Source organism: Cololabis saira, chromosome 20, assembly GCF_033807715.1.
Source record: "Cololabis saira isolate AMF1-May2022 chromosome 20, fColSai1.1, whole genome shotgun sequence".
Lineage (NCBI taxonomy): Eukaryota > Metazoa > Chordata > Actinopteri > Beloniformes > Belonidae > Cololabis > Cololabis saira.
This window is the reverse complement of record NC_084606.1, coordinates 20,962,406-20,979,149: the sequence shown is the minus strand read 5'-3', so window position 1 is coordinate 20,979,149 and position 16,744 is coordinate 20,962,406. Positions and strand designations below refer to the sequence as shown.

At 38.5% G+C, this 16,744-nt stretch overlaps 2 protein-coding genes across 4 annotated transcripts; one reads left to right on the top strand and one right to left on the bottom strand.

Moving 5' to 3' along the window:
- Positions 1 to 2,054: 2,054 nt before the first annotated feature.
- Positions 2,055 to 5,341, top strand: LOC133420572 (putative nuclease HARBI1). The gene is made up of 2 exons (XM_061710273.1): positions 2,055 to 2,218; positions 3,099 to 5,341. Exons 1-2 carry the CDS (start codon positions 2,063 to 2,065, stop codon positions 4,122 to 4,124), a joined length of 1,182 nt encoding a protein of 393 aa, XP_061566257.1. The 5' UTR covers positions 2,055 to 2,062; the 3' UTR covers positions 4,125 to 5,341.
- Positions 5,342 to 5,613: 272 nt separating this feature from the next.
- On the bottom strand, positions 5,614 to 13,942 carry oxa1l (OXA1L mitochondrial inner membrane protein). Of its 3 annotated transcripts, XM_061710270.1 has the most exons (11): positions 13,818 to 13,942; positions 10,299 to 10,433; positions 9,593 to 9,724; positions 9,224 to 9,497; positions 8,996 to 9,139; positions 8,819 to 8,904; positions 7,205 to 7,369; positions 6,993 to 7,097; positions 6,713 to 6,875; positions 6,482 to 6,562; positions 5,614 to 5,851 (listed from the first exon to the last, which is right to left on the bottom strand). In XM_061710270.1, exons 1-11 carry the CDS (start codon positions 13,926 to 13,928, stop codon positions 5,730 to 5,732), a joined length of 1,518 nt encoding a protein of 505 aa, XP_061566254.1. In that variant the 5' UTR covers positions 13,929 to 13,942; the 3' UTR covers positions 5,614 to 5,729. The 3 variants fall into 3 exon arrangements, with proteins under 3 accessions (XP_061566254.1, XP_061566255.1, XP_061566256.1); XM_061710271.1 differs by lacking the exon at positions 9,593 to 9,724 and having other exon boundaries at positions 13,818 to 13,940; XM_061710272.1 differs by lacking the exons at positions 10,299 to 10,433; positions 13,818 to 13,942 and adding an exon at positions 9,867 to 9,890.
- Positions 13,943 to 16,744: the final 2,802 nt, after the last annotated feature.

Here is a 16,744-nt window from a genome sequence, read left to right as displayed (position 1 = left end):
ATGAAGGACCTGCGGTAGCGTTCTTTCCTGCAGCGCGGGTGGAGCAGTCTTTGGCTGAAGGAGCTGCTGAGGGCTCCCACAGTGTCATGTAGGGGGTGACAGGGGTTGTAGCATCCAGTAAGTTCATTTCCTTAGTTACAGTGGCATTAATAAATATTAGCGATAATGATAACCTTGAAAAATTGAATAACTTGCCTGAGATATACAGTACAGTACAGTGACCCTTTATGTCAAATTCAGACAAGCTATTGAAACAGTTTATTATTGTACCCACTCATTCCTCAGTAAAGTGGACTGAAATTGACAGTGAAAGTGATTAACAAGCTCGGGTTATTCTAAGGTCCAGTGATGGTAAACAAAAGGTACACTTCCTTCTACGTCAAGCACCTCGTCAATACAGGACTGTCTCAGAAAATTAGAATATTGTGATAAAGTTCTTTATTTTCTGTAATGCAATTAAAAAAACAAAAATGTCGTACATTCTGGATTCATTACAAATCAACTGAAATATTGCAAGCCTTTTATTATTTTAATATTGCTGATTATGGTTTACAGTTTAAGATTAAGATTCCCAGAATATTCTAATTTTTTGAGAAGGGATATTTGAGTTTTCTTAAGCTGTAAGCCATGATCAGCAATATTAAAATAATAAAAGGCTTGCAATATTTCAGTTGATTTGTAATGAATCCAGAATGTATGACATTTTTGCATTACAGAAAATAAAGAACTCACAATATTCTAATTTTCTGAGACAGTCCTGTATATGGTGACGAAAGAGGGCTGTAGTATACACCTCAAAGAAAAAAGGTCAGGAGTCAGGGTTATTTTAGTTTAGTTAAGTTTACGGCTATGTACAACCCTGGCCAGGAGGGGGCAGCAATGCATCTCAAACGAAAAGAGGACGATACGTGATGACTGGCTCATGTAACTGGTGGGCATAAATATACATAATAAAGGCCTTTATCATGTACATCTATGCTGGGAATGAAAAACCTAAAAAAGATCTATAAAACATGTAGTTTATTATATTTCATTATTCAGTTTTGTTGTTTGAATCATTATTTTGTCAGTTTCACACAGTAGAAGTAATGATAATACATTGTCATTGGTTTGTTGGAGTAGACCAATAAAGTGATCTGAGATAAACAAAGAACTTTCTTTGTTTCAGTGACTAAAATCTTAATCAATGATCACTAATGATACAATACAGGGCCAATTAGAGTTTTTATTAACCCTATAAGCTAAAATTTGCTTAAATTTGAATCGATTATCAAGATTAGTAGACTAGTATTATATTGAGATTCAACAGCAAGTATTGCAGCTAATGATGCTGTAAGGACCAATCAGCTCCCAGAATGCTGATAGAACTGCTTTCAGAAACATCATGTGGGTCAGAATTACCAAACAGATCCAGGGAGGAAACAGAGACGGATGAAATCGCTTTTATTTTTTCCCACATTCCGTTTTTATTTGTTCCATTTTCGGTCTATTTTGGTTTTTGATTTTTGAGCATTTGGTTTTTAGCATTTTTTGCAAATGTAACCCCAAGACAGTAAATAAAGTAATTAAATATAGACAATTTATGCAATTATAACCTAACACTTTAATGTTTTCATACCTTTAAACATATTTAAAGGCAAAAACATGACACCAGTTATTCTCGTGTCCAACAAAACATTCCTTTTTTGGGGATAAACAAAAAAATAACCAAAAGTTGTAATGTAATGATGAAAAAAAAAATACATAAATAAATAAAAGAACGCCCCCCCCCCAAAAAAAAAATAAAAAAAAAATCGATCTTTAGACATATGAATCGATTTTTAGGAATTAATATGAGAATCGATTTAGAATTGGGAAATCGATTTTTTCAACACAGGCCTATTCAGAGAGATCTCCCTCCACGAATTTTTCTCTCCAACAACAACAACTTGAGGTTTAAAAATGGCGGGGATGTCGCAGTCAGTCTGGAACCGGAACCGGAAATGCGTCGCTACCAAGCGAATCAATCACAGCCCTGTCTGCGTTGGTCTACGACCTCGTAGAAGAAGAAGAAGCAGAAACCATGCTGGAATCATGTCAGACCAAAATGTCCCGTACCGGTATTATAAGTTTGGGAATGATCATCCTACGGATGTTATTGCGATCTCGGAAAAGGCACAGAGGGGAGCTACTGCCTGATATTAATATTCTGGCTGTTGCCTTACAAGGTGGACAAGAGGTACGTTTACAATAATAGGCTACCTACTACTACTAATGATAACTTATTTTATTTCTACTCTGCTGTTCTTCATTGTGTTGTTTTTATTGTGATATGGATCCCCCTGGGTCTGAAATCAAGAATAAACTTTACTTTACTTTACTCTACTTTACTTTATTATAAAGTAAAGTACTACTACTACTACTACTACTACTACTACTACTACTACTACTAATAATAATAACAATAACAATAACCATTATTCCTTTAAGTCAGTGGTTCCCAACCTTTTTTCCTTGTTTCCCCCCTACTTGTGTCTAAGACCAGCCAGACCCGTACGTACTGGCACCAAAATAGTCTTTAATTGAAAAAATGAACATTAATTATGTTTTTTTGATACATTTCTCTTTGGTTTACTCTGTAGACATATGACTTTGTTTTTCTCCAATGTCACCAATGTATAAAATACGGACAAAAGGACATAAAAATATTTCTGAAAAATGTCTCTTTTAATATGAGACCAACATTTTTTAACATTTTTCCTTTAACAACCTGTCGGAGTAGATTAAATGTTGAGTAATGATATAATAATAAGGAATGAAATAATTTCCTGTGTTTGTCACCAGTGTATAAAAAACAAAAAATATTCAAGACATTCATAACTTATTCCTAACAATGTCTTATGAATGACTCATTCGCAAATATCATTTTTACAACTGCATAATTTCCCCGGGTTGGTAGACACTGATTTAAGTCATAGTTCATTTAACATTTGAAAACAAAGTGGTAGCCTATATAAAGGAGCATACAATTCAACAATGAGCACACTTTAAATATGTGCACAATACAATATGTATTTCCTTGTTAATGTAGTGTCTTTCTTTCAATCTACCCATACCAGCGCATCCAGTATGCCAGGCTCAATTGCCGAGTGCCAGTCCTCCGGTCGTACATGGATGTGGAGCGGGACATGAAGCCTGTATTCCGCCTTACAAGGCAGGCTTTCCACGGTCTGGTGGAGATGTTGGACCAGGAGAAGGACCACGGATGGGGGCATCATTTGGAGCTCCTCATTTTTCTTTTTTGGCTGGCGCATGCCACTTCCTACAGAGTGACTGCGCAGGCCTTTGAGGTCCCGAAGACAACGGTGTGCCGTGTAGTCCACAGGACCGCAAAAGCGATCCGCAGGAACAAGTCCAAAGCCATCTTCTTCCCCAGTGCAGACACACTGCATGAAGTTGGCCAAGGATTTGGTAATCTAGCCCAACATGAGGCCTTTAATAAGGCTGTGGGGGCTATGGATGGGTACCACATCCGAATTAAACCACCCAAACACAATGAACTGGATTATCTTAATTACAACCAGTTTCACTCCATTCAGTGTCAAGCCATCTGTGACTCTAATGGGAGCTTTCTGGACATTTTTGTTGGGTATGGAGGTTCTGTCCATGACACCTGCATTTTCAAGAACAGCCCTGTTTATGTTGATGCCCTGTACCCCCCACCAGGTTATTTTCTTTTGGCAGATGACGGTTACCCATGTCTGGAGCTGCCGGTCACCGTCATCACTCCATACGGGCACCCGTTACAAGGGAGAATTCAGGAGAAGTTCAACAGTAGGCACAGCAGAGCCCACTCCATCATTGAGAGGAGCTTTGGGATGATGAAGGCAAGGTGGCATGCCACCTTCATCAAGGCACTGGAGGTGAGGCTCCACTTCTGCTCCGAGGTCGTGTTGGCGTGTGCATTCCTCCATAATATCTGCCTCAGACATGGAGACGTGATGGACGAGCTGGAGGAACTGCCTGAGGAACCTGCTCCCCCTGCAGAGCTGGATGAAGGCGTCCAGGAGCAGAGTGGAGTGCACATCAGGGACAGGCTGTGCGCTCTTGTGTCTGCACCCTCAACTTACAGGCCCCATTACTAGATCATAATTACAATAGATGTCATTGAAGCACTCATTGACATTATATTTCAGTTATATTATGACCATCTGATATTATTTCCTATTATGAGCATGATGTAGCCTAATTTTATTTTTGTAAGAGCGGGTAATGTGATGGTATCCTGAGTTAAATATTCCAGCTGTGTTATGACCATCTAATATTACTTTCCATTTTGACCATGATGTCATTTCATTTTTGTAAGAGCGTATGAATTGATGGTAACCTGAGCTAAATATTTCAGTTATATATCTTGCCGCGTAGTTACAATTTGTGGGAGGTGTGCGTCAGGCACGGCGTGGCGTGCAGCACGCCGCAACCTGCGGCGTAGGCTCGGTGTCGATTTGACGCAGAACCATAATCCAATCTTTAGCTGTTGATGCAGAAGGTTAACCACTGAACCTTGACCAAGATTAGAGAGATATTAACGTTTCCATGTTGGAACCAAACATCTCCCATCGTTCTAGGTTGGGAAGGGTTATAGTTCACTAAAGAACCAAAGAAACACAGCTTTGCCCATATTCAAAACATCCAAAATACTGCCCTCACAAATCCATAGCCAAGTGGCACCTTCACCAATCAAGGTCCAACTTTTTCAGCAGAAGTGGAACTTGCAATGAAGACTCTTCTGAGACAGTTTCAGCTTAAGTTCTTGTTATAGATGACCTCCAAATATTGAAAATATTCCTCTGTATACCTCAGGAGGAAAGGCCCCAAAGAAACTCAGTCCAATCCACACCATCCTCTATAATTCACTTTCTCTAGGGAAAGGAGGTAGACCGCCATTCTGCTCAACAAACAAGCAGAGGAAGGATTTTGTTCCTCAGGCTGCAAGTCTGATCAGCTCATGTCTGCGATTAGCCTCGATACCGTGATGAAACCGTCAGATTCACTGTTCACATTCTGTGACTATGAAGGTTAATATGTGTTATCTGCTACATAAACCATCAGACACATCATTTTTATTCTGGTATTCTTTGGTACTCGTGTACATAGTTTATACATCATTGTAATCCATCAACTGTTCCATCTCTGTGTCATACACATGAACCACAGCTGTGCTCTCAAACTCCAACTTTTGTTCTTTACTTGTATTAGTTGGGTATTTATCTACCGGATTTCTAGCATGTTCTTTATAATTTCTTATTGCCATGATTTGTATGACCTCTATTTGATTTTTTTTAATTTAGTATATTTTGCTTTGGATGTCTTATACTTTCCTAAAAAAAGTTTGGACTTTGAGTAAAATGCTAATAAAAAGAGAATGCTTGGCTTATAATTCATGTTTGGTTCACACTCTCTGCCTGATGTTTATTTAAAAATATAATTATGAAAAATCTTTATGGGGGGAATTTGCTTTGCTGATGCTCTTCCTCGGCCACCGGAGCCTCAGGTACAAGGTGGATTTGATCTGGAGGTGCCTTTCTTCCCACATCGCCAAATCAGGTTCACATCATGACAACATACATCACACTCTTTTGGGGCTGTTTATATTTTTCTTAGAATAACACTCAATCATTACGACATTCTGAAATTCCCTCTTCTTTGAATAAATATGTACACAATCTATAAGTAACAGCATCTCGGGTTCATCCAATAGTGTCCTTCCATGGCCTGGCCTTGCCGTCCGCTGGCTTGTGTTTGGCAGATGCTGCAGCCGTGGGAGGCGTCTGCTGGAGAGGATTGTGTGTAAACGTCTGCCTCAGTGGACCTGCAGGGGGAAATTGGTTGAAATAGACACTTAGATAAACTGAATTAAATAGCTCACAGTAAACTCAGTGCAAAACAACACCAGTAAAGTCCTGACTCAATCCAGAGGCAGTAAAGTCAGACATGACAATAAAACTAGTGTCTTCAAAGAATCCTATCAGTCACCTTTAAGAACAACTTGATGCAAACTACAATTTCACGTTCATTAAAAAAAAGAATAAAACTACTAAATTTCAGATGACTGATATAGTCATTTTATTTTTGTGTGCCAATAATCAAAGCAGCCACAAGGTGGCGCACCTTTGCTTAAAAGGGGCAATTATTTTCTTTTTTTTTTTCTATAACTTTATTGCCATTTTGTTAGTTTTTTTAACACTCCCTCCCCTTCATATCAAAACCTCAGTCAAACTCCTAATGTCCTCCTCCTTATATATTTAAGTATCATGTCTAACTTTAAAATGTATTGACAATATGACCACGGTTTGCATAATCAAGAGAGTATTTCATTTGGGAACTTCTCAGCAATGCTTTTCCTCTACAATCTCCCTCCTTTAATCTCATTTGCAAAGTAATTTGGATCCCAAAAAACTGAAATAAGGCCTGACAAAGAACGAAAAGGAGTGTGGCAGACCTTTAGCAGCAATGTCCAGGTGGTTCTTTATTCTTCTGTCCCTCTCCTCCAACTGCTGAGCCAGCTGAGCGTTCTTCCAGCCTAAAGAACAAACCAGGTACAATACAAAGACGATCAAAGTTTCAACTTTCTGATGTTTGTTGAGTGAATTAAACAACAATTGCATGCATGATTTAATCTCAAGGCTAAAAACCAACCAGTTTTTTTCTGCTTTATCTTAGCAATACGAACCTTTCTTCATGCTCTCGATTAGACCGTCATTCTGTGGCATTGCAGAGGCTGGATGTTTGATCCTCTCGGGAATATTCAACTTATCTCTGATGTAAGGGTGTCTGAGCAAGGCCACTTGACACAGGGAGAAGCAGTTAGAGGTCAGCCAGTAGGTGAACACCGCCTGGGGAGAAATTCAAACGCTGACTGTAGAGATGCTGCAGCAAAGCTTTTACATGATATCTTGATATGATGTGAGGCTGAACTGGAATAAAAGCTGATGTGACTGAAAAATACTCACTGTGGGGAAGTTGATGGTAAGCGGGAGGATGACTAAAGGCATGATCCTGAACACGGTCTTCATGGCTCGCAGATTGGGGTTGTCGATACCAGACTCTGCACCAAGCTGGAAAAAATTCCAAGATCAATATGAGGAGGACTACAGGAGAACTCTCTCTTTTGGTGATGCACCAGAAATCAAAAGTGTGACAAGTTGAATAAAATCTGCTTCACCTCCAGGATGAAGAACATGGTCCCAGTCACAGCAAAAGGAAGAATGTAGAACGGATCTGCTGCCGTCAGGTCAGTGAACCAGAGCAAGCCTCCTGTTTGCATGCTGGGAACAGGCAGATAAGCCATCTTTCTCAGAGCGATGAAGAAGGAGACGAAGACTGGTGCCTGCAGGACATTAAAATGTAAGTGCATCATTCTGATCGTGCATACAGAAAGCCAAACACAAGTGGGAGAAGAGAGCGTTTTGCAAAATATCATACAATTTAAAAACTGGTCAACTCATGTGGGATCAGCAGACTGGTGCCTGTTTGATGTTGCAGAAAGGCCTCAGAATTACACTATTTTAAACTTAGCAAACAATGAAATGTGTGCAGATTTTCACTATCATCTAATTTTTTTAATTATTAGAGACAGCACCACTTTACCATCGTTTAAAGCAAAACTTAAAATATGGCTGAAGGAAAACCAAAGGTGTGAACATTAATTGTTAATTTAGTTGTTTTTTTTTTCTTTTCTCTCTCTGTCGTGACCCGTCACTGAAGTGCAATAGGGAAAATGTGCAATATGCATCAGCACTTTACAACTCTGATCACTAAAGCACTTAAAGTGCAATAATGGCGATGTGCAATAAGCATTAGCACTTTATAGATTTGACAATTAAAGCACTTTAAGAAGCAATAACACTTTAAATCTCTTGCACTTAAGCACTTTAAACGTGACGGTCACTCACTGGTATTAATTGTAACACGTTTTTATTTCCTATTGATTTTATCTAGCTTAGTCCTGTTTTTAAATGTTGTTGTTTTTCGTCGCTATATCTTGTCTTCCTTGTTTGCTGGTGTCTGATTTTATGTTTTATGTTTGGCATTGAGTTGCCACAGGGACGAATGGTGGAAATTAGGCTATGGCTATAACATACATGTTTACACTTGTGTTCATTAACATGTACAGTCCCTGTCATTAAATAAATAAATTGAAATTGAAAATCTACCACGTTTTTTTACATCACAAGAAAAGGACTATGGAGCACAAAGGACACAGATCACAGTTTTTGTCTCATTTTTCCTCCTCAAACTGTCTCCATATTGCCGATCTCCATCTATAAAGTTGATGTAAACAACAGTTAGCACTGATGAATGCTCTTTGCTTTGCTGATTCGCATCTCCAAATGCTCACCAGTATTTACTACTTTCAAGATTTATACCTGCTGTGTTGAGCGGGATGCTTAAACAGCAGCATGTGATCTTGAAACAATCAACAATGTTTACCAATGAAGACACGAATACTGTTTTTTAAGTTAAAACTGCCACTGTAAGAGCTGCTTTGTACAACACACTGGGAATCTTCACAAACACGACTGCTGATTTTAAAATATTTAAATTTGTTCTTACATGTCTCATTTGAATTCTCTTTACCCTGAAGCATAATTTCTTTTGTCAAAACTTTTTAAATCACACGGATTGGTATCTCATTGCATTCTCACACTTGTTCAGAACTTCAGTCTCCTCCACAGACCAGTCCTGCTTGATCTTGGTGTTCACTCTTTAATTCCTTTTTATTAGTTTCTTTTCCTTGTAGTGAGTGAAAAGTCCCAATTAAAATCTAAAAACTGACCTGCACCAAAGGAACCAGGAAGCCGCGGAGAGGGTTCACATCATGCTTTTTCTGGAATAAGTTCAGATCAGAGTACGTTTTGGCAACTGGAGAGAGAAAAACATCAGCTCAAAGTGAGTTCAACATGTGAAGAGCATCTTAGAAGATGGACAAAATGAAGGAACGACTAATATTTACATTCATATTTGTTTCCACTCTGTTTGGCCTCATTCATTCGGTTGGTTAATTTCGTGATTTCAGGCAGCACATTGTTGAGTTTGGCCGCTTCCCTCTGGCCCTTCACGATGACTGGAAACACGGCCATACGAGCCACAATCGTTCCTGTCCAGGAAAGAGAGAGCAGAAAATGAGGGCTGACGCAAGAAATAAAGCTCAAATAGTGATTTATGATTTTGTTTTGCTTACCTATAACAATAGCTCCCCACCAGGGCAGACCCATGTCGATGTGCATGTACTCTAGCAAGTTCTGAATGAAACCCACTGGTGTGTGACCACCCAGTCCCAGTTCTGTCAACCGAGGCTCTGCAGCCACAGCTTGGAGAACGTCCACGGCAGTCGGTAACACATCAGAAACTTGCTCACTGACAGGCTGCGATAACACAGAGGAGGGATCTGGGACAAGAGGAGGAGCAGCGGCGTCTGCTACTGATGGCACCAGGGAAACTGTCTCAACTTGGACCTGGAAATAACCATGAGAAAAAAAAAAGTTTAAGTGATTGTGCCAATAACACTTTGGTTGAATTATGCTTTGACTTGAGACGTAGTCTCAGCCACCTGCTCAGGAGCTGTCTGTGTAACGACGGGGATGGGGTCAGCAAGCAGAGACACGGAGGGCGACTCCAGGACAGGGGGGCTGTTAATAATTTCTACATCTGAAGTAGCCATGGATTCGTGATCAGTAGGAATCTAGAAATGTCAAGATAGACTCAGAATACCTGTAGCAGCTTGGTAGAAACACAATAGGTAAATCTAAGGGGGACTTTTAGATAAAATGGTGAATGTACTGGTAAAAAATAGTTTCTGAAACACAAAACTCTTATCTACAAACCTGAATCATTACAGCAGAGATGTTGTTGTTTACCCTGTACCATCCTTACAGTGGGAAACCTGATTAAAATACAGTTTTCTATTGAGTAGGGCAATAAAATCTAAATTTGATCATAAACTTTTCTCATTTGATTATACCCTTACTTGAAATTCCCTTCAAATTTACAACATAAATCCTGAATTCATGAATGAATCTCTGGCTTTTGACATATTTGGTAGCTGTTAGTACTGCTTACTAAAGTAACATGCATCCATAGTTCAAATCTATGAGAAAATTAGAAGCTGAACATTTCAAATGTTAAAGTAGATCTCAAGTTTGAGCAACGCTGATTTGGTTTTAGTGTCAAACCAGGGATTATATAATATATTAAAATCACATGCTAGATCATTAGATGATTAATAATAATTGCATATCGTCTGTGTGCCAACTCACCTGTGAGCTGTTGTGTCTGACGGCCACCGCGTTCACCCAGAGGAACTTTGCCTGATGTCTGCAGCGCAGCTGAAGCCTGCTGAGGGGAGTGCTGCAACCAAGCACTGTGTGCAGCTGAGACACCTGGAGCAACCGCTGTTAAGACACAAAAACAAACCCAATGTCAGGCTGATGCACTGAAGCATTTATGCAATAAAACCTTTCATTTACAGGAAAAACAACAAACAAACACTCAGATTTCAATCATGTAACTCACTCATAATGCTACACTTTCCATTTGTGGTCTATCAAACATTTGTTGCTATTTTCACATCATTCTGATAGTGTTTTTTTTTTAAGCCATTACATTTTGAGACAAATCTCGATCATCTGTAAGATCCTCGTGTTCGTTTGTCTGGTGCACCATAAGAAAACCAATCAACAGAATCAAATGTTAATACAAGCTTTTATTATATCATGCACAATGTTTTCCAGCCGGAGGTAAACTTTTCTCAAACCACAGAGGTAGGAGAGAAATCTACATTGTGGACATCAATCCAGTCATATTTAAATTAAAAAAGGGAGGTGTTTTGTACGTTATAGGTGCGGATGTTGAACCTTATCTGTGGAGACATCTGTGGGTAAAGAAACCCAAACATGTCACACTTTCAGCCATATATATCCTGCTGATTGTTTCTTACTTGAGATGCTAACTCAGCAAATACTTAAGATCACTAAAACTTTGAGAAAAACAGGATGGATCCTATCTGTTTTAAAAGCTCTGTTTCTTTTCTTTGTCTTCACCTAAAGAAGAACTCAGCAAATGCAGGATGTGTTCCTGCGTTGAGAGTAACCACCAGTGTACAATCTTATAGAAAACCCTTCAAAGAATTTCATAAAATCCTAACACATCTTTGTTGGGAGAGAAAGAAAAGGCTCAGTTGGCTATTATTAAACATGTGCACTGTGATAAAAGCTGAGTTGAATATAGTGATATCTAGTGGCATTTCTGTTTCATAGAGCAGTGTTTCCCAACCCTGGCCCTCAGGGCAACACTGTATCCATGTTTTAGATGTCTCCTTGGATCAACATGCCTGATTCAAATTAACAGTCATCACTAGCTTGTCATCAAGGTCTGGACAGCTCTGTTGTTGACACAGCTACTAGTATCAGGGTGTGCTGAAAGCAGGGAAACATCTAAAGACATGCAGGACAGTGTGCCCCGAGGACCAGGGTTGGGAAACACTGTCATAGAGGAAGCTAAGCTTAGCCTAAATACAAAGCATCAGACCACAACACAACAGTTCAGTTGTGTTTAAGGTTGCCAACTCCCTGAAAAATAAATAAGGGACACCTCATTGGCAGGGCCGGCCAACACGATTGCCTTCACCTTTCCTGTCGTGGTGAATTTTTTTGCCCCCTTTTTTTGTGAGTGAAACGATTTTTTAACTATTTGACTCAAACCTGAATTGAATTAGATGCATATTTTGAATGCCATGAACACATGGAAAACAAATTATCCAGCAAAGTCACTTTAATACAAAATAAATTGAACTGAATAAAATAAGTATCTTTCTTAAACAGAAACCTGTACTACTTAACTTAAAATTGTATAAATTAATATAAAACAATAGAAAGAAAGCAGAACACCCATTCTGTAATAGCGCACAATTTTAGTGCAATAACAAAAGTGCAAACAGAAAGTCTGTAGAAAACTTGTAAACATATGTGTGCCTCACAGGCCATGACTGTAGGCTACAGTTGTAGTAAAACAACAGCTCAAATATCAACCAAATATAACATCCCAAAAACGCATTTCTTTAAATACCTTCAAATTAGAAACTTTATATCATCAAAAAAACTATTCGTTAGACATACCCATTACTTCCTCATTAGAAACAGCAATTATAGGACATTGCTATGATAAAGGTTTAATTTCATCCCTGTATGATTTGCTCATATCCGGGTCTGATGAATCTTCAAAACATAGGCTGCGATTGTGGATGGAAGACATAGGAGATGTAATATCACTACAAGACTGGAAGGGGGCATGTATGAAAGCTCAGAAACAAACAATTAATAGCAACCTGAAACTTATTCAGTATAAATGGCTGATGCGTACATACATAACCCCAGTCAAACTGCACAAGTTTAATGATAACATCCCTGATACATGTATTAGGTGCAATGAAGCAAGAGGAACATTGTACCACTGCATATGGGAATGAGTGAAAGTGAAATCCTATTATTAATATGATTGATCAGATATTAGGCAAAAAGTTACCAATGGATCCAAGGTTTTTTATTCTGGGTATACCCAACTACGCCAACATTACAAAATAAAGAATCTAGACTTGTAGATATGTTTATATTAGAAGCTAAACATATCATTTCCCTTAATTGGAAAAATGTTGATGGACCAAGAATTGGAAGGTGGATTAAAGAGATGGCTTTAAACATGACAATGGAAAAGATAACTTACATTATTAGACGGAAGCAACATGTCTTTGATGACATCTGGAGACCTTTTATATGTTTTTTAAGACATGGTACTAATGTTGGTAACTTACTTCAGCAGGAGGAAGCCCAGAGGGAGTAGAATATCCATGTGGGGTGATATAATGATATAATGGTCTGAAGATTTTCTTGAAATACATCAATGTCATAATTGATCTCAGTATTTGTATGCATGTATTTGTATGTATGTCTGTATTCTCACGGGCATGCGTATACTGTATATCACATCCAGGGTTCTATTGCTATCAGCTGTACTTATTTAATGGATATCTATGTTTAAGTGTTTCTTAATCAATACTATATCTATTAATGTTTTTCCCTCTTTTGCTCTTTTTTTTTTTAAATTTATTTATTTATTTTTTTAATTATTATTATTCTGACCCATTTTTCTTTCTAGGGGACGAGGGGATGGGAGGGAGAACGGGGAGAAAAAGTTTGCTTTGTTGCCTGTAACAGTGACTGATGTTTGACTTGTTGGAAACTGCAAACAAAAATCTAATAAATACATTAAAAAAAAAAAAAAAAAAACAACAGCTCAATCCCATTTCCCATTTGCATTTTATGACTATTTTTGACTCCCACAGTAATTTGGGACAAAGTGCGTCCCTTTTCAGCTCCATACGGACGCTAGTTTAGTTTATAAATACGGGACGATTCCGTTTTTCAATAGACTGTTGGCGACACTAGTTGTGTTTCGTTCAGGACAAATCTGTAGTTTTTGTTGATGAACTTGTCAGCTGCTTTGCATGCAGCGATACGTCACTTCAACTAAACCCTAAAAGAAAACAACCCTTGTTAGTTATAACTACGTATTCATGTGCCTGCAGCTCAAAACTAGCGCCACTGGAGCGCTGGAAAACAGATGTTATTTAACAATAACATGAAGTCCCCGAAGAGTCAAAGTCAAGCAGGAGGCATGGGGATGCTAACCGGCTAGCCTTTAGCTGCAGAAACCCGCCGCTTGTGGCTCTGTTTCAGAATCAGGGACATGGTAACACATTCAAAACTGTAAAGTAAACATACGTGGTTCCGAGCATTTGACACGGGTTGATTGCCCCGACTCGGTTTTCCAGTCTGTCTTAAGAAACATCTTGCTATTCCACCCGGAGTCACCCCGCTCCTGATGGCAGCCATGTTGACGAGGAGGAACTACGGCGAGCGGCGAGGCTCAGCTGGCTGGTGAAGGCAAAGCAAGTTTAGTTGTATAGCAAAATTCAACACAAGGTCATTCAAGGTGCTTTACATCAGCAATAAAAGCAGCAAGACACAATTAAACAGTAAATAACAAATACAATGATAAGAAAAGAGGTAAAATAATAAAAAGCACAAATTGTTAAAAAGTAAGGGCAGTGGAGTACAGCAGGTAAGTATTTAATTTCAGAATCAGAATCATGTTTATTTGGCCAAGTCAGGTCAAACAAGACCTGGAATTTGACTCGGTTATTTTCGCTCTTATTAACATATATACAATTTTTTTTAAGTAAAAGGTGCAGCAGTATGAGGTACACATGGTTATTGAAAGGTGTATTGTTACAGCATATGATTGTGGTTATTATTGAAATTATTGCACAGTGATTGATTACTCTGAGACTCTATGAGTGATGAGAGTTCATCAGAGCAACAGCTTGGGGGAAGAAACTGTCTCTGTATCTGGAGGTTTTGGCGTACAGAGCTCTAGCACCGTCCAGAGGGGAGGAGTTGGAACAGACTGTCCTGGGTGTGAGGGGTCTGCAGAGATGTTACCTGCCTGGTCCTGGACCGGTACAGGTCATGGATAGATGGGAGGTTAGTCCCAATTATCCTCTCTGCAGACCCAATTGTCCGTCGCAGTCTGTGCCTGTCTAGTTTGGTGGCCAATCCGAACCAGACAGTGATGGCAGTGCAGAGAACAGACTGTATGATGGCAGAGTAGAAGGTGGTTAGCAGCTGCTGTGGCAGGTTAAACAGAGTATGCTTCAGTAAACAGTAATGTTTTTAGGCCTGATTTAAAGGAGCTGACAGTTGGAGCAGACCTCAGGTCTACAGGAAGTTTGTCCCACCGGTGAGGAGCAGAATAACTGAACGCTGCCTCACCTTGCTTGGTTCTGGTTCTGGGGACACACAACAAACCAGATCCAGATGAACCTCAGGGGTCTGGGAGCTTCATAGGAACTAACAGATCAACCATGTATTTTGGTCCAAGACCATTCAGTGCTTTGTAGACGATAAGGGAGATTTTAAACTCTATTCTTTGACTCACTGGAAGCCAGTGTAGTGATTTCATGACCGGTGTAATGTGGTCCAGTTTCCTGGTGTTTGTAAGGACTTCTGGATCAGCTGCAGCTGCCTGATTAATTTCTTATTAAGGCCTGTAAAGATGCCATTGCAGTAATCTAACCTACTGAAGTTTCACTAATATGACAAAATATCATTTTACTAATGTGATAAATGTCATTTGAATTAATCTGTTTATTGTCATCGACAAATGCACATAAGAGTAAAGCTTGCTGCCATGTGCATTTGTTGCACATAAGAGCTGTCATGACAGGCTTTGTGAAAAACTCATCTCACACACCTATGCCAGGATACAATTCAGAGACTACAACTTTAATATAATACCACCCCAGAATGTCACAATGTCAACCAAACTACTAAATATTGGATTATAATACCCTACCTGAGCTGGATTTTCTCACAAACAGGCGCCAGGTACTAAGGATGGGTACATCTATTACAGATTTTTAAAAAACCTGAATATTCCCATAGCAAGTCCACCTTATGTAAATAATACTAATAAATACTAACAATAATAAACTGCAGAATGATACACTATGACTCTCCAGATTGATTTTTTTCCTTGAATGTCTTAAAAGCTACAAATTAGTTTGTTTCTTACATTTTCATATATAAAATTAATCTTCTTCCTGCCGGTTTTGGCAAGGTACCAACCTGAACTTGGTCTCAAGGACAATTTTCACGCAAAGATGTTTTAACACATTATTGTCTGACCCGAGTTGTAGAATTGTATACAGTCATGAGATCAGACACATGCTCAAGTAGGTCATTTGATTAGTTGGTGTAGCCACTGCTGCTTTACTAGTCTGCTCTACACATTTCATCAATAGCAAATAACAATGTCACATTGCTCCTCAATGTAACATGAAGCTTTGTTTTGTAAAATTCAAACATTAATGTTGAAGAACACCGCAGAAGTTTACAACACGATAACTAAGGTCACCGTTTTTTTTATATATATATATATATATATATATATATATATATATATATATATATATATATATATATATATATATATATATATATATATATATATATATATATATATATAATTTTTTTTTTTTTTTTTTTTTTTTTTTTTTTTCAGAAAGCCTGAATGAACATGATGTTAGACATCCATAATTATGCACACTAGGTGATTTGTCATTATGTTATTTTTTAGTCGTGGGTTAATCCCATCTATAATAATTTTTCCTCAAATTATGAAACCTTTAAGTGTGTCACTGGCAGTTTAATTTCCTCCGTCATATTAACTACTCACACCCATATTGCGTTACAACATACGGGTTCCTCTTTGATCAAGAAGATGACACTGTTCTACGTTAAAATTAAAGAAAAAGATGTAATCAGATGTATAATTGGTCATTTGAAGATTTCAGTTCATAGAATATTATAGATCAAGCATGACTAAAACAGAACAATGTGTTTAAATGTGAGGGCTTACTTCTGTTCTGTTAGTTCTTAGATCTGTTTCTACTAGTTCAGGACCATGGACAGCATCGTGGATTTAAGTCTGTATTTGCAAGTTCTCAATATGGTTTTGTACCGTAGCTGGGATACTTCTCCAAGTAGCCCAGCTTCTTCACACAGTCCAAAAACATGCATGTTAGACTGATTAAATCCCGTTTGACTGTAAGAATAAGTCTGAGCGTAAGTGGGTGTTTGGGGTGCTT